Below are 20,951 nucleotides of genomic sequence, written 5' to 3' on the forward strand. Positions count from 1 at the left end.
TGGAAGAATCTATTAAAGATTAATATTAATACTGGTTAATATTAAAGACAAATAAAGATATTTCTTTAATATTAATCTATTAAAGAAAAATATCTGTTAAATGGCAATTGGGATTTTTCAAGTATAAAAACACGCCTGTGCTTTATTTATAAGTCTGTGAATGTACCTTTTTTGAGCAGAAGCAGCAATATCTGATCTGCCGAGTGATGGATTTTGTTCATTGTTCAGGGTAAAGTTCCTATCTGTAATCGGATCCACTGAATTTTGTCTGCTAAATTGAGGGCTTACTATAAGCAGAATCTTAATTGATTAAAAGTCCTATTAAAGTGCAATAGAAACTAAAATGAGTTATATTTAAAACTCATTATCCATCTACTTAAAAAGATGTATCTAGGTAAATCTTGGATTTCATCACAAAATATCTTCCAAAGTCTTATTCTGACACTTTGGGACAGATTGTAGCATGTTGAAGACACCTGAATTTTATGAAAACGTCTAGCAAGGAGACAAGGAGAGTTAGAACGGGGAACACAATTAATTTAATTTTACTAATTTACTAACACAAACATATGGCACCTTAGCAAATACAATATGGTATAACGTTCTCTAGTTTACAGCTATGTTTATTAGATGTTTAACTTGTATGTTAGGAGTGTATTTATATATACTTACTATGCAAAAAGGGTTCTTAGTGCATTTGATTATTGTAGTACACAATGCTTATACTCTAATGCACATGTTAATGGACTAGAATACACTTTATGGTGTTATTTTTAAAATAACTGATGGTTTTTAACATTGCAGAGTTTTGTTTTATGTATTTATGTATTTATTTATTTTTCACATTTCTAAATCAGTCATCTGCCTCAAAGAGGAACTTTGGTGGTATACAATAAAACATCAAAATTTTAAAAAAGTATATAAAATTTAAAATGTTAAAATTAAGTTTTTAGAATTAAAATTATTCTGTTTCCACAGTTGCAAGATTTTCATATTTATAACAATATTGATGGGTGGTAGCTGTTTATACCCGGTTGTAGTTTTCCCAGTTCTTCAAAGAGTGAATGGATTTCAATCTTTTCTATCCACCTACCAATTGCTGTGCCAAGCCAACTGTGTTTTAGCTTGTGGTGATCAGGATGGGTATAATGTTTTAAGCTACATAAAGCAACAAATTCACATTCTTATTTACCTTGGTCTTGGCTAAATCACTGTTTGAAGCTAACTGACTTCATAAATCCCACTGACCTTGTTTCCTGAGTGAAGACTTGGATAAGCATAGTCAATGTCAAAATTTGTTGAACGCTCATTCATGGTTCTCAAAAGAGAACATTTGTGTTCTCTTCACTAATTCTGTTCCTAGCAATTCATACTTGCTTACAGATTGCAAAATATAAAATAGGCTATCACTGTATGCCCACATGAATGTATGGAAAGTCCATGTATTGCCTTGTCATGTCCTCTTTTTATTTTTTTACTTTGTCTTCCTATTCCTGCTATCTCTTGAGAATGTATGACTTTGAATGGACATATTGCAATTAAAACAAACTTCTAGAATGAGTTGAGATAATTGTGATGGTCACCAGAAGCATTAGTTACAAACTAAATCTTAGCAACAACAATCCTTTTAGGAAAGATTTCTGGCTAAATCAGTCTATCAGTCTAAAAACAATACACACACACACACACAGACACACACGTAAAAGAATCTGCTACAGGATATATTAGATGACTATTTTCATAGATGAAGATGGAGATCTTCATCATGGAGACCCACCATTCATCACTAATCTCCTTCAAAGTAGCAAGATGAGAATGCCAATTGTTGTTATGTTTCACTGTTTGTTGAAATGCAGTGATGCTATGGTCCTGGGTTACGACACCTGAGCAGTAAATTACAACAGTACACATTAATAGGATTTATTGCTTAAAAGCTGAGGTCATAGTTTCTGTTTTCCTTTGCAGACTGTCCACAGCCATCCAAACCTGAGAATGGAGGTTACAAATGTCATCCAACGCCTTGCAAAGACCCACTGACATCTGACAGTGTCATAGAGTATTTCTGTGACAAAGGTTATGTATTGAAAGGAGATTACAAATATTTGACTTGCAAGAATGGCAAGTGGAATCCAGAACTGGAGGTTACCTGTAGACTTAGCCAAGGTCAGTATATCTGAGTGAATATACTCACTTTTGCTTTCTGTGCTGTTTTTTTTGTCTACTGTTTTCAGATACTGACATAAAATCCTAGCTATACCATAGGAGAGTATTGGGATAGATTCTCTCTAAAAAGAAATCTTTATTTCAAACTTATTTCAGTTCTCTACCAATTTAGCTACCTTTTTTTTTTTTTGCTTAGAAAATGTATATAGCCACCTATTCGCTCACAGCAACTTTAGGTAGCTTATAAACAATAAAAATACAGTATGGGAAAAACAATAACCATTCACCCATCTCCAGCAACAGCACAATCAAATGAGCCATTTGATGGACTCCACTGTGCAGTATATTCCCTTTGTAATTCAGAAAACTAATTTGCAGAGATACAGAAGTGTTCCCTAATATTTGCAATTTTTCTGACTCCTTGTCTCAGCAGCCCTCAACTTTCTGGGCATCAGGAATAGCTTTGTGGACAGGTTTTTCCGTGAACCGGAGGGGACGTGGTTTCACGTCCTGCCTGCATCCCGTGGATGGGACTTCACTTTATTGCGCAGCCCAGTTTCTGGGATGTTGCAGCCCAATACCAGTTCACAGACTGGGGGTTGGGGACCCCTACCCTATACGATACTGCAAACACGCAAATGTAATTTCCACATAACATTTCAAGAAGGGGTGATTATAAAAATAAAAGAAAGGTATTTCGCCTACATGCTGACTGCTTGCTTCTGAATTTGGTTTCGGAAGTTTCTTAATTCTGAAAAAGGATCAAGTTTCTTTTTTTAAAAAAAATCTAACTATTTCCTGGACTAGGGAAGACTTTAGATTATGTTGGTTGAGAATTCTGTATATTATTGCCCAATACATGTGGAAGGCATAAGGCTGAATAGGTATAAACTTGAATGGCTTCACTTTCTCTGTTGCAGTGCCTGGTTCTTTGCACAATATAATCCCAAAGCATTAAAGGCCCCCGACCCTGACTATGTTTAAGTTAGCTGTGAAGACTTGACTCTTTCCCTAAATCCTGGGTTAGTGTGTAGTAACCCTCTTTTGGGAAATATGGTGACTGAGAGTTATATTTCTATTGCTCTCTTTGGATGTCTTCTGGAGTAGGTGGCCATATTAAATTGAATAAATTAAATTTGTATCTCTTTTTGGTAGGTTATGATAGGCTTATTATTTTAATATTATATGCCATTCTAGAGTTGGGTAGCTTCAGATTTTTCAAATTTGACAGATAAATGAAGCAAATTCATAGCTATTAAATTATATTTAGAGGAAGGGATTTTCGATCCAACTTGATAATAGCTTGCTGCAAGTGAATGTTCTTTGCCCCATCTTGACTCTCTTGAATGTTCTCAAAAGCAACTTAACAATTGTGTCCTGCAAGATTTTTAGTTAGATAAGAATTCCTTTCCCATAATATGAAGGGGGAAAAAAGAGAAGAAAATATTTGCTAAGTTTAATTGACCGCGGGGCACTGTAGCAGCAGTAGGAGAGGAGTAGATGTCACTTAATAGAAATTTATGGGGGAAAAACAAAATCCCTGAAGGCCAGATGAATGCTGAAGCTGAAATATTCATGTTCGGTGGAAAAACTGAGCTTGGGACTTTTTTTACCTTCTAAAAACAAAGCTTTTAACATAATAGGAGAAATACCAATCTCCTTATTGTCAAGCTTTGACTTGAAAATGGAATGTTCCCACAACATTTGGCCTATAATCTCCAGTAATACTGATTTGGTCATACAGTCATATTCAAACTTATAATTCAGCTGCTTATTCTTTTCCTCTTGGAGCTAAATAAATTTCAAAAATGTCATCTTGAATATATTCATTATAGTTTTGACTTCCAAATGATTTTAAATTCAGTTAACCTAAACCAAGAAGCCTGGGGTGTTATCAGATAGCCTGGGAGTTCGGTTGAAAGGAACATGACTCGACCACCAGGTATGGTCTTTCTGAGGATGTCTCTCTCTGAATGTAATTGCAGCAGACTTCACCCAAACCAGGCTTCTCTGAGAAGACAACGGCCTATGCCAACAGCTTACTGTCAGGAGAGAGCTTATTCGGGAATTCTACCTTAGTTATAGGAAACATCTGCTTCCTCAAAGAGAAGCCATTGACTGTTTTTTGTTTGTTTGATTTCATAGATAAAGGTTCTCCTCCAAGTGTAGGAGTACCCACCTTATCCATAGTGGCTACTACAGCAAGTTCGGTTGCTTTCATCCTTCTCCTAGTTGTATTGTTTGTTTTGCTACAACCAAAACTGAAGTCATTTCATCACAGCAGGTGAGTTCTTCGGAATTTGTGGGGAGTCTCTTCAGTTAGAGAGATTTGGGGGTGGGGGTTGTGTTAAGCAGAAGAGGCTATTGTAACTAGTTGGGTATCGAGTGAAGGCTATATCTGCTAGAGTTGATGCTGCTGCTCACTTTAGTAAACTGCTAGGATTAGTGGTGTGTATACCTACTCAATGTCCAAAGTAGCCTAAATCATGCAAATTAATGGCCAGTGTTCTCAGAACACTGCATGCTACAGTTGACCTAACTGTAGAAAAGCCTGAGAGATAGCACAAGAAGAGTTATGCCAGTTGTACAGCAACCACTAAAAGGTTAGAATAGATCCAAATGTTGATGGTAGAAGCTACTTGGGAAGATGACATAATCATCAGGTGCCTTTGAGGGGCAGATGTTTATGCATATATTTTGGATGGGGAACCTGTTTAAACACTGCTAGTTCTTGGTATCCTCAGCTATGCCAGTCAAAGATAAAGGAAGCTAGAAGTTGTTTGGAAATATCTAAAAAGTTTCAGAATCCCCACTCTTGAAGTAAATGCTTATTAAGTACAGTATGGTGACATGTGTCTCATTATTTTATTGACCCAAAGCCATGCATCCTTTTTCTGATTGTTCCTTACAATCTTCTTTCGAGTTTTTTCCTCCAATCTCTTTTTTATACTTCAGGAACTCATTCTGTTAGGCAAAAAAAATTATATATTTCCTTGGGGAAACTGTTTCCATTTTGATCTTGAAGATAACAATCACGAATCCTATTGCAAAGGAATAACTGGACTCTGTGGTGTAACACATACCTGGTCAAATTCTGTTTTTATTTCCATGAGGATTTTTCAAAGTACATTGCTCTCAATAGATCCTAATTATCAAGGTCTCTTCTAGTAGAAACTTTACCTGAGACTTATTGGAGGGATTCAAAATATCCAAACTAAAACGTTGTGTTTTCCAGGCTACCTATATATATGGTCAAGGCAGGCATCCCTGTCACACTCTGTTACTCAAAAGCCAAACGAACCCCTGGCCTTCCTTCCATTCCTGGAGCTGGGAAACTAGATCTGTGCTTTGTTTGCTCCCTGCCTGCTTCAAAGTTCCAAGGCTGGGAGGAAGCTTGGAATTCCTTGAGCTCACAGACTGTTGTCAGTATGTTTACTCTGGCAAGCACAATATGGAAACAGCACTTTGGGGGAAGAGGGAGTTTTGTAAACAGGCTTAATTAGGCTGGAGATTTCATTGATTTTTATTTAAAATGAACAGTTGTCACTGCTAAGACTGTACGTACTTCTGTAGTCCCAGACTACTTGTGTATTGTTCTCTTGAGATAAAGGAGGGAAAAAAAAAGTTTCCTGCAATCTTACTTGTCTAATTTTTTTTTTAAACAATTGGCCGATCTATCAAGCAGTAGACACATCGTAGTTTTTTCCCCTCTGTTCTTATACCTGAAGCCGGGAAAAAAAAACTTGATTCAAGATAGAAATGTCTCTTAATGAGATAATGCAACTTCAAGGTTGCATGCCCCTTATATCCTACAAACATTATTCAATGAATGATTAAAACTTTGTGGTGTTTTCTTTGGGTGGATTATGGTAAAAGCACTACTTTGTTTCTTCATGGAAGAATTCCCATGGAAAGTTTGCCCCATCTGTTTTGCCTTGCATGCTTTGCTTTCTTAAGATAGTAATCAGAAGAGTAATATTTATGTTTAACCCAAGTAGTCTTTTCTCTCTTACATAAGAAGCTATGAAATTTAGACTGTTCGGTTATTTCTAAGATCTTGTGATCCAGTGGAATTGTTTATCTATAATTGTCTTTAAGTTCTCATTTGCAATATTAGTGATAGTTCTGGCCTCTTTTTTTATTTTCAAGTATCAGGATCTTTTCCAACAACTCTTATTTACATGTTATATGGCAAAAATATTTATTTAGTCCTTCGAGTGTGCTGGCTGATTCTACTTCCATACTGTTGAATAATTTATTTTTCTTGCTATCCAATGTTAGAGGACTCTGTACCTGCAGGAAAAATGCTAGGATGATGCTGATGCTGTCCAGTGTCCTTTATTTTTCTAGCCCCACAGTTCAGTGACATTGTTTTTTTCTTCAGCCTTTTTGATCCTCCAACTTTACAGTCATATGGTTTAACAGTAGGCAATTTTATTGGCAGTGTGATGTCTCTACACTTTAAAAGTTTGTCTAGATTTATCATAGCTTCCTAGAAGCTGGTGCTCCTTTAATTGTAATTATAGTAACCAATCCTGTGGATTTTTGACCCAAGAAGATAGTACTGTGTTTCTCATATAATAAGACTGGGTCTTATTTTTTTTGAGCCCTGAAAAAATGGCTACGACGTCTTTTGGGGGGTGACTTAATTCCCCCCCTTGCATCCTCGGGTGGGTGGGTGGTGGCAGCGGCATGGATGTCAGCCTCGGCAGGGCGCCTGCCACCGCCGCTTCCTCTTGGAGCATTCTGTTTGCTCCAAACACAGTGGCGGCTGTTCCAAATGCAGTGGCAGCTCCAAGCGCGGCGGTGATGATCCAAATGTAATGGCAGCTCCAAACGTGGCGGTGACGCTCCAAATGGAAGAGGATGCTCCAAGAGGAAGTAGCGGCGGCAGGCGCCCCGCCAAGGCCGACATCCACGTTGCCGCCACACGCCCACTGACCTGTCCTGCAGGCAGCACCATACCTGGGTCTGCAGCAAAGATACTTGGCGGGAGTAGGGAGCTCTCCGTCCTCCTCCATGATCGGCCGTTAGGAGTGGCTGGTGGCGAGGCATGGCTGCCCGTGGGGTGCTCCTAATGGCAAGGCCTCCCCCCGCCCTTCTCCCCCCCATTTCGCATGTTTTAAAATAGGCCTAAATTTGGGGGGAGGGGCTTAATTTCATTTTATGCCTATAAAACATGCTGGGACTTCCTATTGTGGGGGACGTATTGTTGGAGAAACACGGTATTTGTTGCTGCTGCTTCACCTGCTTGCAATAGGTGATCTTCCGCACTTGATATATTTTTGGTAATTTTGAATCAGACTGGCTTTTCCATTCTGTTTTTAAAACTTTAGCAAGGAATTCCTTAAGCCTTCCCTACTTCTATCCACCAGGTCATATCACTTCTGCCTATTTGAGGTTGTCCAGCAAATTTAATTCCAACTTAAGTTTTCCAATCCAGCACTTTTCATTTTATGTTCTTCATATTAATTAAAAAGATAGGGTGATGGTATATAAGCTTGGTACACTCCTCTCCCAATTTTGAACCCAATGTGTTATTCCATATTTCATTTTAACTGATGCTTCCTAAATGTTGTAAAAATTGTCAAAATATTCAGATACAGTGGTCCAGCCCTTGTGTTTAATAGCTATCTGTAGTTCACTGTGGTTCACGCAAAGATATTAATATAATCAATAAAACAAAAATCAGTGGTTTTTAGGGGACTGGCTTGCCTTTTTAGTTATCCATCGAATGTGTGTAGCACATGCAATTATTTGTTAGCTTGAGCAACTGGAACACTTGGCAGAGTCTTTTTGTTTTAAATACAGATCCCTATTTCCCATTCTGTGGCTACTGCTGTGTTTTCCATTTGAACTGTCGGCAGTATTTTAGAATATCATCCTTGCAAAATATGAAATAGTTCCACAGATATTTCACAAATTCCTGCAGCTCTGTTCATAGCAATTTTTCTAGGGCCCATTTAACTTTACTTACAGAAAACGTCTGACTATACACATTTTATACTGTGTTATAAATCAAATGGCCGTGTTTGAAATAGGCTTCGATAAATTGCATTCACTTTTCAGATCTTGCTCAGTTTTGTGAAATGTGTTTGGTTGTAGGAAATCGTCAGATCATTGCCTGGCGATATTTAGAGTTCATTTTTTTTCGGTACACTTTGGCAAGAAACACAGGCTGCATAATAGTGGTAATGTTGCCAGTGAGTCTGGCGGTTTTTAGGTAGTTGCTTGGTGCATAGAGCTTGGATGCAAGACAAAATTCCAAGTATTTCTAATTATGAAGTCCCTGTAAGCCTGTGGTGGTATTCTACCAGTTCAGCCCAGTTCTTCCGAGCTGGTAGCGGCAATGAGCAGCAGAGACCAAACCGATTCTCTCCACAGCTCTGCTATTGGGCCCACCTGCCCACCTGGGCTCCCATGCTCACCTTTATCCTCTGCTTTTGAAGTGCAGCTGCTTTGCATGTCACAGAAGAGTGCCGCGTGGCAGCTGCTGAAGCAACTGGGAGAGTGCAGGCTTGCAGGAGGTGAGTTGTAACGCCTCTACGGCTGCGCAAACACTTCTGCAGCTGCACAAAGTTCACATTTGACATGCACATGCACGCAAAGTGTGTGCATCAGAGGTGGTATTCAGCAGGTTCTGGCCAGTTCTGGAGAACCGGTAGCGGAAATTTTGAGTAGTTTGGGGAACCAGCAAATGCCACCTCTGACTGGAGATTTTACAGTATCCTTCCCCTGCCACACCCACAGAACCGCTAGTAAAAAAAATGTGAATCCCACCACTGGTGTGCATGTGTGTAAAGCACGCCCACAAAGCCACACCCACTGAACCGGTGATGAAACTTTTTGAATCCCACCACTGCTGTAAGTAGAATTAGATGTGTCACAGTTACCTGGCAGACCATATCTTTCAAATTAACCCATAGTTCTGACTCCCAGCAGAAATGGCTAATCTATAGAATGCTAACAATTTATAAGGTTATAAAAGAACATACTCTTCCTTAATTGACTGTGGGCCCAGGATAGCATGAGGAAATTGATTGTCAGTGAAGCCATTCTGTCTTTCTTTATTTAATACTAACATAATTTGCCATTGAAATGTAATAACCATATCATATCTAACCTCTCTTCCTGAACATATTTTCATCTGCATCTTGTATTTTAGCCATAGTGCAATTACTATAAGCTATGAGTTACGATATAGAAGTAATTCTGGCGCAGCTCATTTAGGTGGTGATAGATACATTTTTATAGGTTCTCTTATTTTCTCTTTTATTCCTATCTTACATTGTTGGGTTAAGCCTTACTGAGAAAATAAGAGGTGCTTTTAGGAAATGTGTTACACATATTGTTATATATCCCCTTTTCTTGAGAAAAGAGAAGCGGGGTGTTAATTTGACCAATATAAAACTGAAATAACCAAAGAGGTTTTGGTTCCCAGATTAACTTGGCCTTGTCATGGCACTGTAGTTGGTTTGACAAGATGGCAGACATTTTTCCTGCAGAATGTAGAGCTGGGATGGGATAAATCTCACTATGCAGTGATTATAATGATCCCTACCTATTTCTGCAACTTTAAACTGGAACATGGTTGGGTCTCCTCGTGCTCACCAGCTAGTACAGTAGTGGCATATTGATCATGGAAAGTACTTTAAATCCCAATACTGTCTGTGAGGGAAACATTGTAATGAAACAGTGGCAATATAAAGTTCTGAAGTAACATGTTCAACAAACTTAACGTAATGTTAAATGAATAAAGGGCACCCGAAAGCACATAATAGGGATATATCAGTCTTAACTGGAATGAAGACCCTAGCCTAGTCCCTCAGTATTAAACAAGAAGGCTTCATTTCAGCATAATTTTTGTTCAGGAGTTTTAGTTCCCGACCTTAGTTAGCAACAATTTCATAAGCACATTCACGTTAGGAAGGAAAGTTTGTATTACTCATTAAAGAATTGGCCTACCTCATTGAAAATAATCCCAAAATGAATATTCTGATGTACTTTAGGATTATGAAAACCTTCTCCCATTTATGTCCTATATATACATTGGGGTTTTTGTGTTTTTGTGTTTTTGCGCCTTTGAGTCAGTGTTGACTCTGGTGACTACCTGGATAAGTGCCTGCAGTTTTCTTGGCAAGATTATCTCTTCCTAGGGCTAAGAGATTGTGATTAGCACAAGGTCACCCAGCTTGTGCCTTCATGTGGGACTCAAACTCATAATATCCCAGTGTCAAAGCTTGGTACCCTAACCACTGCACCAAACTGGCTCTCACCTTGCAGTTCATTAAATATCTGATGGCTGTGCCAGTTTGAAATGGTGCTTGAGAATTCTAAAAAATGGTGGTCTTAAGACATTTGGAGGAAACCAGATATGGTTCGTTACTAATACCTTTCCCTCTAAAACAACAGTGAAATAAATAGGATTGCTAGCCCTGTTTTATTTATACCATTTTATTGTTCCATAAAATGCTGCTTATGTCATTGTGCCTAAATATTTCTTTGAATTCCAAACACAGGCGTGATCAAGGTGTTTCTGGGGACCAGGTTTCTATTATGGTGGATGGAGTTCAGGTAGCTTTGCCATCTTATGAAGAAGCTGTCTATGGCAGTGCTGGAAACTGCATATCCTCCTCAGATACACGGATTCAGATCGTCCTTTCGGAAGGCGCTGGACAGAGCGAGGCAAGGGAAATGCAACAGCCACCATCAGACGAAGTGGGTCCCAGTGGCTTTATTAGGGAGGATGAAACCCCTGGACGCTCTGGATTGGGTGAAGCTGGCAGCTCACACCACTCAGAAACTGTTCTAGTGCATCAGGCGACCACATCTTCCTGGGTGGCTGGCACGTCCAGTAGTAAAACTGGGCACAAAGAGACTTCAGACTCAGAAAACAGTGACGTACAAAGCCTTTTATCACTCGCTTCCTCAGAGGAATACATGGATGGTAAGTAATGTGAAATAAGTCTTTGAATCTGGATTTATATATCTGGAATAAAAATGTATGTAAATCCTACAAGCTCCATTTATTCCTTGAATCCAGAAATAGTAGCATAATCTTCAAGAGAAAAACTGTTCCAGAACCTTTAGGTTATCCATCACCTATCTATCTATCTGATTTATATAGCCATCCATCTCAATATATGGTGACTCGCAGACAATTAAAAAGAATATAAAAACATCAAAACAAACACAGCAAGTTAAAAACAATATATAACCATGTGGAAAACTTACAGGAAAATTCATAGGTGAAGTAGTCATATCTGACCATAACTGTCAATGCAGCCATGGCACAGGCTCTATCACACTCACAGGTCCCCATGCTCATTGCAGAACCATGTTTTCAGGACCTTGTGAAAAACCAGCAGGATCCACACTTGGAGCCAGGTGGCCCCAAGACCCCAAACCACTCAACTTTGCTTGGGGTTGAACTGAAGCCTGTTGTTCCCCATCCAAATCCCAGAGACTGAGACTAGACCCCCCCCCCCACAACATCATTTAAAGTAGAAATGTAAGCTGGGTGTTGTCAGCATACTGATGGCTCCTACCCCATGTCATTGAATAATCTCACCTGTTGGCTTCATGTAGAAGTTAAACAGCAGTGAAGAAAGCACCAAACCCTGTAGCACTCCACACAGAGATCTCCTTCCTAACCTATTCTCCTTAATAATTCCATAGGGTTGCCCATTAATAGATTTAATTGCAATTTTCTGTGCATTTCACCAAAGTACACAGAAAAACCAAACAGAAAAACCCTAGTCTTACATTCATGGCTTACTAATGCAGGGTTCTAAGGTGCATAATTTATTTCATCTTTGGTCTTTATTTATTCTGGTATAGAAGTTTAGAAATCCAAAACTAAACTCTCATGCATTTTAAACTCTAGAATACTTTAATACCTATTGAAAAGGCAGCTTAGGCCTTCCTCCCTTACTTCTCTGCAGCACTTCTACATTACTAAGCATCTCTTCACCCCGGAGTTGTTCATGCTTGAACTGGACAGTTTCTCTTCAGGCCGGCCACAAAACCCTAACCCTGGTGCATTTTCTTTTTAAAATGAGAAGGGCTCATGAAAACAGCCAGCTACTATGTAGAGAGTGGAATGACTGGAGACATGTGGATGGTAGTGGCATGGTACTCTACCTCCAGGATGGAAGCTATGAGAAGGCATCCCCAGAGATGACAGAAGGAGGAAGTTCTTCCAATTAAAATCTGCCTATTCTATAGCGCCAGATGACACAGTGCACAATTATTTTATAGTATTTTCTCTCGACTAGGAGTTTAACTGACACAGGGCAAAATCGGTCTCTGACTGGTACAGTTCCCCCTATTAGAAGGAGCCTTAGTCTGATCCCAAGATTGGGAAGAATAAATAAGCTTTGTTCTCTTGTCTGAGTCAATCCAAAGAAGCTCTTATGATTAGACTCTAGGGCCTTTCTAAGGGAAAAGCCTTGCAAAGACACCGCCAGTGAAAGTTTTAAAGAATGCCAAGCTTTTATAGAAACTTGGCTGGTTAAATAAGAACTTTTGTATTTCAGATGGACCTCATAGGCTTCTCAGGCTCCATCAGGGCTGTGCTGGGTTGTCTTTGAAACCTGGAACCAAACAAAGATTATCTAACATCCTCTTCTCTCCCTCCCTCCCTCTCTCCCTCCCTCCAGATATTCCATTGTTGAAAGAAGCATGAAGGTTACAACAGTCGTCAAGTCTACACTCTCTCTAGTTTCCTTTTCGGAATGATAAGCGCTTCATGCTGGCTTTCCCTTCCTTGAAGTGCTGCACCCTGAATATTTCCAGAAAATATCCCTTAGTTGAAGATCCAAAGGATGCCACCAAGACACCACCTTCAATGCATCAGTGGGGTGCACCGGTGCCAGCTCTCTTCTCCATCTCATTCTATAAGCATTAAAGGAGGGCTTTAGACTCAAGCCTTCCTCCAGCCTCTCCTCTTTCCCAGACAGATGATTTTGAGTCTCTGGAGAGTTGCCATTTACTTGTGCCTTGCTCCTTCCTTCTCACACTGGCTCGCTGCAATTTCTCATCAGCCTTGCTAGCTTCTGGACGTCTCAGAAAGCAGGGTCAAACCCACAGCTTGCTTTGTTTGGTGCAGATGGTTTTGTTCTATTTATTAGCTACATTATGAAGGCAAGAAGAATGCCTTGAGATGGCCTGAGTGGGAGGGAGTTTATAAAAGTGACACATACTGGTTGCTGAGACCTCAGGTGTTGAAAATTGTATAATCCGAACTGCACATCAACACATTAATAAGCAGTGCTGGCTGTGTTAAATGGAAATTGCTACTGACCACTTCAGAAAAAAATAGCTTAGGCTGCTTCTTGTGCTCTGTTTTCCTCAAGGGTGAAATGACTGTACCTCTCATATATTTGCATTCATTCTTTTCTTTTTTTCATCCCACCACATCCACTAGGACATTCTTTATCTCTTTGAACATGCTGGGTGGCATACATTGAGGGCTGCAGAAAACTTTTGAGAAATTCCCTTGTATGTAGCCAGATTTAAGAGCACTTGCATGGCTAAGTCCATGTCCTCATCCTATCAGCAATACTGTGGCCGTATTACAGCTGATCCAAAGCCTTCCATATATGATTGGTTTAGTCTCTTTCAAATATCAGTAGAATGTCAGTTTGTTGCTTTTGAGTAGCATTATCTATCACCTGTCACATGCGTTCCTGTGTCAGCTCACACAGAGTGATTTTGGCATTGCTACTTTATTTTGTTGCTGTGGTTGATTTCTGTCCTTGTGGAGGTATTGCCAGGGCCTGCATTTTCTTCAGCTAACAATTGTTAATTTAAAGTATTGATCATGGTTAGCAAGTATTTAGCTTTTGAAATTGGTATGTCCAATTGCCTTGAATGAACTAGTGATAGCCTGCCTTAAAAAAGAGCCATGCTGCTGTTTGTCCAGATGCAAGATCCTCCCTTCCTCGACATGCTATATTTTTGTGTGTGTTGCCTTCTGCATGCTACTTCCACTTGGAAACTTCTTACTATGCAGGGAACATGCTTGTTTACCTCACGTCCTCTCGCACAAGTCTGCTTTTGCTCTTGTTTTTCTAGCTATCTGTGAACGTTTCTTGATGACATTATGGAAGTACTGATTCAATAGCTTTTCTTCAAGTGAACCTCCCAAATCAAGACTTTTTGTGTGATTTCCCAAAGATTTGTACAACAGACGTAAGCAGCTTAAGTACCAGTTCTCCACCTTGTCCCAGACTTGGGGACATGCCAGCTGTAGGCATAAAGAACTTGGAATGGGAAATAGCTTTTGCCTCTTTGGATGGCTGCCCATAATCCCTGGTTTTAGGTGGCCTGCACAAGCTCAGAATTATGAGTATTCTTGTGAATATTCCTGACAGAAATGTAGTATTGAAAGCAAATACTTGGAAAAACCACAGCTTTCATTTTATCAAATAATAAAGGTAAAATCTCTGACCTTTGTGAATATATTCCTGCAAATTTGTAGGGTAATGTTTATGACAATCTTAAGGTGTATAGTAGAATTTGCTGTGGCAATGTGACAAAACTTTAGAACTCTGCATGTTTTCTTTATCCTTCAGGATGTGCAGAAGTACTGAGGAAACCAATAATTTGCTTGCTTTTAATAATATGACAGAGGCAAACAATTCTGGATTTTCCTGGGGCCTGATACTGGTATCAATATATATTGCCTTGGCTTTGATTCTGCTCTCTTGTAAGTGAATGGATACATATCAAATATATATACATCTCATTACATAGAAGATGTTTCAGTAACAGTTAGTAAGCAAATGTGCAGGAAGAGCTAGCCATAACTAATATTATACAGAGGCTAATAAGGCTGTGCAAATCCTTTGAAAGAGCTGCTTCCAGAAACAAGGCTATGTACAAAACACCTCTTCCTCAATCAAACAAAAACCTTTTTGCCAAGTTTGTGCTGTCGTTTCCAGCTATCTCTACCTGTTTTTCCCCTGTGACTACTTTAGTGAAAAGAGGAGCTTTGATTGAAATCCCACAAAGTTAGAAGCACTTCTTTTGAAGGAGTTAGGAGATCCTAATGACTAGGGGCATAAAATTTCCTAAACCAAATAACCACAATAATGTTTATCATACTGTATAGACCTAGCTATTGTGGTTTATAAATGTTGATGAATGATTTATCATGGTCTGTGAACACAGCCAATTAACTTATTCAGTAAGATTAAGTAACTGGCTTAGTGCAGTGGTAAATATTTTGGTTGAGATGGAGATGTCTTAAAGTATGTAGAGTGACGTTTATCTAATACCGGTTTCTTTCTGGACTCATACGACTGGATTAGCCTTGAATATGAATCTTCTCACTCAGCTGTGCGGTTTTTAAACCATTGCATTTTATGTAAGAACTCTGAAATAACGTATTCTCATTCCATCAAAGTTTATAATCCTGTGTTTCCCTTCAAAAGAAAGGTTTTGGTGGAGCAGATCATATTATTAGCTTGGATGCTAATGGGAACCACACAAGGAAGGCATGCAAGCACTGGCATCCTTCCTTTTTAATATGTAGCCAGCATGTTCTGTGTACTGCATCCGTATTCTCTGGAAACCTTTAGTATAGATAATCTTTATAAAGGATTTAGGGTCCTAATATTTTAGCTGAATAATTTATAGCTGGATCTTGTGATTTTTTTTCAGGGCAAGAAATAGCTTTCCTTTGTAGAAAACTGAATTTTGAAGATCAACAATAAAAATGCCATCTTCAAAATTGTTAAGTTTCTTTTCCCTTTAAAATGTAATATTCTCAGGTTCTTGATCTGATTGGCGAATTCATATAAAGCAAAGATACCAATCAATAGTTGTTAAGTATATGCTGGGGTATCTGCTGAAGATGTAAATGAATAGAATATTTTTTTAATTGACATAGTTCTGACGCATCAAAGAGCAGTAACGTAGTTGGAAGGGCTGCTACTCCAACACTGTGTAGTTCTTAGGTGCCTAATTATTCATTTAACTTTTTGCAGCCTTTTATAGGGAGAACTAGATGCTGTAAGAGCACACTTTGTGCCTTGCAGGAATAAAATGTGGTTCTGGTTTTTAAAATGTGAGCCTTTTCTGAAACTTGAGTCTCCTGGTTAATCTTGTTCTTCTGATGAATGAATGCTTGCCATTCCATCCCCCATTTTATTACAAATCCTGGTTGGTAGATGAACCCATGAAACTGCCTTAAAGTGACTTAGATTGATCTGTCTAGTTCAATAGATTTTTTTTTGTTATTACAAAGGGTTTTTTTTTTTCATTCCAGTAGTTATCATTGAGATGAGTTGGTGAACATATGGATCATATGTGAACTATATAAATTAACCATAGGACGTTTTTCTCTTCCACTGAGAAAAGTTATTTCCTTATTCTTCCACCCAATACATGCTGAAAATAAGACATTTAACTTAAAATGCAGTGCTGCTTTTCTGTGGTGAATATGTATCAAGTGGATTGAAGTGCACTATAGAAAGCTGCCCTTTAATGAGGATGTGAGGCCTGAGCACCCCATTTTTCTCATATATTAATGATCAGTATAATATCAGTATCTTAAAAAAAAACTGCCACTCTTACTATTATTGCAAGACTAGATCTGAAGAGGACACATCTTTCCCAGCATTTCCTTCATTTTGAAGGAAAAGCTGAAGCTTGAGAATCCATGCCTGTTAAAATAAACAGGACTACCAAGTTCTTTTTTTATTTTTTATTTTCTTGCCCTTGTTTTTGAAGTTTCATATAAAATAAGAAGTGGGGGGGAAATGTTTGATTGAGAATGAATCTGCTTTTGTGCTTTAATATTTTAAAAACTGCACATTTAAGGCCTGAATACAGTAATACAAAAAATACACAGGTAATCCTCGAGTTACGAATGTAATAAAGCCTGTCAACTACATTCATAATCCGAGAATTCGTTAATTGTATCACGTTAAATGAATGAGCCCCTTCTGCTTTCCCCGATGCATTTGTTAGTCAAATGCACAGGTTGTTAAGTGCACATGAGGTATCTGAGGATGGGGAAGACCGTGGGGTGGTGGTGGAGGGGCCTAGTGCTAGAACAGGCCACCCAAGGCCTCCCCTCACCCACTGAAATATCTCATGCTCCACTTGCAATCCCTTGGGGTCCCCATGGTTCCTTGGGCCTTTTCTGCACCAACTCCATATCCCCAATCACTCACTTACCTTTCCAGAGTTCCAGAACAGGCCGACCCGCATGGCAGAGAAGTGGCCATCTTTTTCTCAGATGCTGTTTTCCTTAGATCTTGCATTCTTTCACCGACACGTATTTGCGCAGAGAATGGAATCGTCTCTAAGAACGCAAGATCTAAGGAAAACAGCCTCACCAGCATCTGAGTAAAAAAAAAAGTGGGGGCCTTTTCTGCCCTGAGGCCAGCGTTGTTTGGTCCTGTCCTGGACGGTGCCATGGGTACTTTCCACGTGCTGCTGGGTGGCTGGTTTGAATGAGTGGCTCCAGGCATTGCGGCGTGAAAGCAGTGGCAGCAGCCAATCAACATGGCTCTTTTTTTTTTTTATGCTGTTTTGACTGGAAGAGAATGCGAGAGCCACTTCGGGGATTACGGTGCGAACTCAGCAGAGGCAGTCAATCAACATTTTTTTTTTTTTTTGGCAGTGTTTTGGCTGGAGGAGGAGGTGGGACCACTGGGTAGTTGGACAGCCGGCTGTGGCAGCAGTGGGAAAACCAAGCTGAAGCCCGGGACACCCTCGCCTCTTGCAGTGAACCCGTCATTGCAGCTGGGGGGGGAGGCCATGCCTGAGAGTCCCATGCCGCACATGCAGGAGGTGCTTGCTCATCTCCTGCAATGCCTTGGGTGCCAAAGTTTGAGGCATACTCCCTGGCAGTGGCAAATGGGCATACCTAGCTCTCCATCTCTCTGTCTCCGCGGCAGCAATTGGCGAGGTCCACATGGGGTGGGGAGGAGCAAGCTGGATCAGACCTAGCAAAGCAGGCCTAGTGTGTGTGGAGACACCCGGCGTGGCAGGAAGGATGGGGAGAAAGAGGCAGGAGCACGTTGTAGCATCTCTGCAGTTAGCCATAAGGGCAAACGATTACTGTGATGCTGCAACATACCTAACTTTGGGACTGGGTCGTAAGTACTTTGGGGGGTAGGTGTCATAACTTTGAACTGTCACTAAGTGAACTGTCGTAACTCAAGGAATACCAGTATGGAGGAAAGTATAGAAAAGAACTGAAGAACATTAGATGCTTAAGGGTAGGCTACATCTATTAAGCATTCTTCTGAGTCGTCTTCCCAGGAAACTTCTTTTAAAAACACTGGAGCACTTTTTAATGATTCAGATTTAGCTATTTTAAGTAAATACATTATAATAATCACTTCCTGCTATTTGTGGCATATGTAAGGGGTCTGCAAGTCCATTTCCTGATTAAAATGTTACATCGGTGTCAGCAGCCCTCAGACACTGGATAGATAGATGGGCAGCTAGATCTGCAGCTTGAAAAGTTTGCACAATCAATTAGTAGTTTCCACTTCCTTGCTACAAAATGCTTTTTGTTTTGTTTTTAGTCTCCAGGAATCTCAGTACTCTTTCAGTTTTCCTTCTTTTTTTGCTACCTGTAATGTTTACTCATTTCAAGTATACTAATACAAGAATAACCATGATACTAATTAAAATATTTACAAGGGGTATGTGTGTATGGAAAGCGGTTCCAGAACCAAAGATGTTTTTGTTAATTGTGCTAGGTTGAGTAATAGTTCATACACAACTGTGGTATGTAATCCTATACCCTCATTATTGTGAGGTGAGTGTCTATACAGTGCAAAAAATTGAAACTACTGTGTCTTCTCATTGTTTTCCAATATAATGTACCCATGCAATTTTCAGACATTGCTTAGAAGCATAGAAACACACCATGTGTCACGTCTAACTCATACTTTACATGACAGATCATAACTGGATTTGCAATAATTATTGCATTGTATGCCAGTAAACACACAGACATAAACTAATCATCTGTGGTCAACCTCAGGTCCCAGAGCTTGTGTTCTGCAAATCCCTAAGAAGTACATGGCATTTTCTTAACGTTTTAATGTTAACTACTGTATACAGTAGATGCAATCGCAATGCTGTGAATCAGATTTCAGTTTCCATTATTACTCTTATATGTGTATCACACACACTCCCAAAAGGAGTAATGTGCTTTGAAGAGGGGCAAGTTGGAAATCATTAAATGGCACATCACACCACATTTAGTGGTATTTTACGGATTTCAAACCCATGTCTGCTTCTTTTCCTCGATGCTTTTTAAGTATTTTTGAACTTGATCACCTCTTTCATGTTGTTAAGATTCCAGAGGAAATATCATTGGATAATTAAAAACCTCTGTGTTAATGTAAATCATTTTCCAGCTGGTGAGCTAAGGAACATAGCTGTCAATTTCTGCTGGAAATTTGACTTATGCTTCATTTTTCATGGAAGTTCACAGAGTTCAGACTAAACATCCTGTTAGAACAAACATTCAGGCGCATATTTACACTGTAATGCAGATGACAGGCTGTAGGTAGCTGGAGATACAAAAGAGGAAAACCTGGTTGCCTTCAGTGCTTTTTATTTGTAATCTGAACTGCATCACTTAGGAATTTATTGGAATTTATTTACAGAATGGTACTCGTATATATATATCTATATCCATATATATATATATATATGGGATTTTAAAGATTCTATAATACTGTGCAGGATGGATCTATATATACGTGTGTGTGTGTGTGTGTATGTGTGTGTGTGTATGTGTGTGTGTGTATATATATATAGACCCATCCTGGACATTGCAGTGGGTGTGATGATAGTATTTTAATATTTGTACAAAATTTAATTTAATTTCAATTCTATGTATATAACTGCATTTCTAAATTAAAATACTTTTTGAAGTGAATTGCCCATGGTGTAGCTTTTCTTTTTCTACTGATATACAAACAGTTTCTTGAAAGAACAGCTGAATAGTGAACATTTTTCTGAGATTCATAGAGAGAAAGCCTATTGCTCCAATAGACATGTCACATTTCATTTAAAGCAATCATTTAGGGTCCGCGCAGCAAATTTTTTTATTGATTTGATTTGGAGGCTGCCCTATTCAGGAATGATTTGGTATAGCTTTCAATGGGGGGAAGAGAAAAGCCACATACGCCTCCAGACAAACCATGTGCCAATAATTTTTAACACCTTTTCTGAACTCAGCAATTTTACATCGCCAACACATACCATTTTTGCTGCCTTCAGCCTTTCTTCATTACCATACTTGTCTTAATTCAGACAAGAGTTCCATTCACTATTCCCTTCTTGGCATTTAGCTAGGTTGTAGAAAGAGTAAGAGAAAATGTGAGGAAATTCAATATCTTTCCTTAGATTTCCCAAATGTTTTAAGCAGTAATTTAGAATTTTCCTTTCATTTGCTCCTGGTCGATTTAGTAGATAAGGTTGCTTGGTGATGGATCAAATACCTTGCTTTTGTATTTAAAAAATGGCTCAAAGTAATTTTCTTTCACTTTTACTTGTTTCTTCTGTCTGTGTACGGATTTTTTTAATCCAGATACTATAATTGGGAAGTTTGATAAAGACACAAAAGAAAAGAGCTGATATTTTATTATGCCCATTCTGAAAATTGGAACATGAGAAGAAAGTGTAGATATGGTAAGGCTGGGCCAAAAATGAATGGTGTGTAGCATTTAATAAAACTATGCAAAGGATAAACATGAGCATTCAGAAGAGCATTGTCTCTATACATCAGAGTAGAAACTTCAAAA

The 20,951-nt window shown here is 39.1% G+C and overlaps 1 protein-coding gene across 5 annotated transcripts in view; it reads left to right on the top strand.

The window, feature by feature from the left end:
- SUSD6 (sushi domain containing 6) overlaps positions 1-20,083 on the top strand; it is a 72,511-nt gene extending 52,428 nt beyond the window's left edge. For all 5 annotated transcript variants that reach the window (XM_026708893.2, XM_026708900.2, XM_026708884.2 and 2 more), the window contains exons 3-6: positions 1,966-2,163; positions 4,309-4,447; positions 10,683-11,110; positions 12,825-20,083. In XM_026708893.2, coding sequence (XP_026564678.2) covers positions 1,966-2,163; positions 4,309-4,447; positions 10,683-11,110; positions 12,825-12,850 — 791 coding nt within the window. In that variant the 3' untranslated portion in view covers positions 12,851-20,083. The remainder of the gene's footprint in view (positions 1-1,965; positions 2,164-4,308; positions 4,448-10,682; positions 11,111-12,824) is intronic.
- Positions 20,084-20,951: the final 868 nt, after the last annotated feature.

The sequence above is a fragment of the Pseudonaja textilis genome, chromosome 1 (genome assembly GCF_049901715.1).
Source record: "Pseudonaja textilis isolate UNSWEBS1 chromosome 1, rPseTex1.2, whole genome shotgun sequence".
Lineage (NCBI taxonomy): Eukaryota > Metazoa > Chordata > Lepidosauria > Squamata > Elapidae > Pseudonaja > Pseudonaja textilis.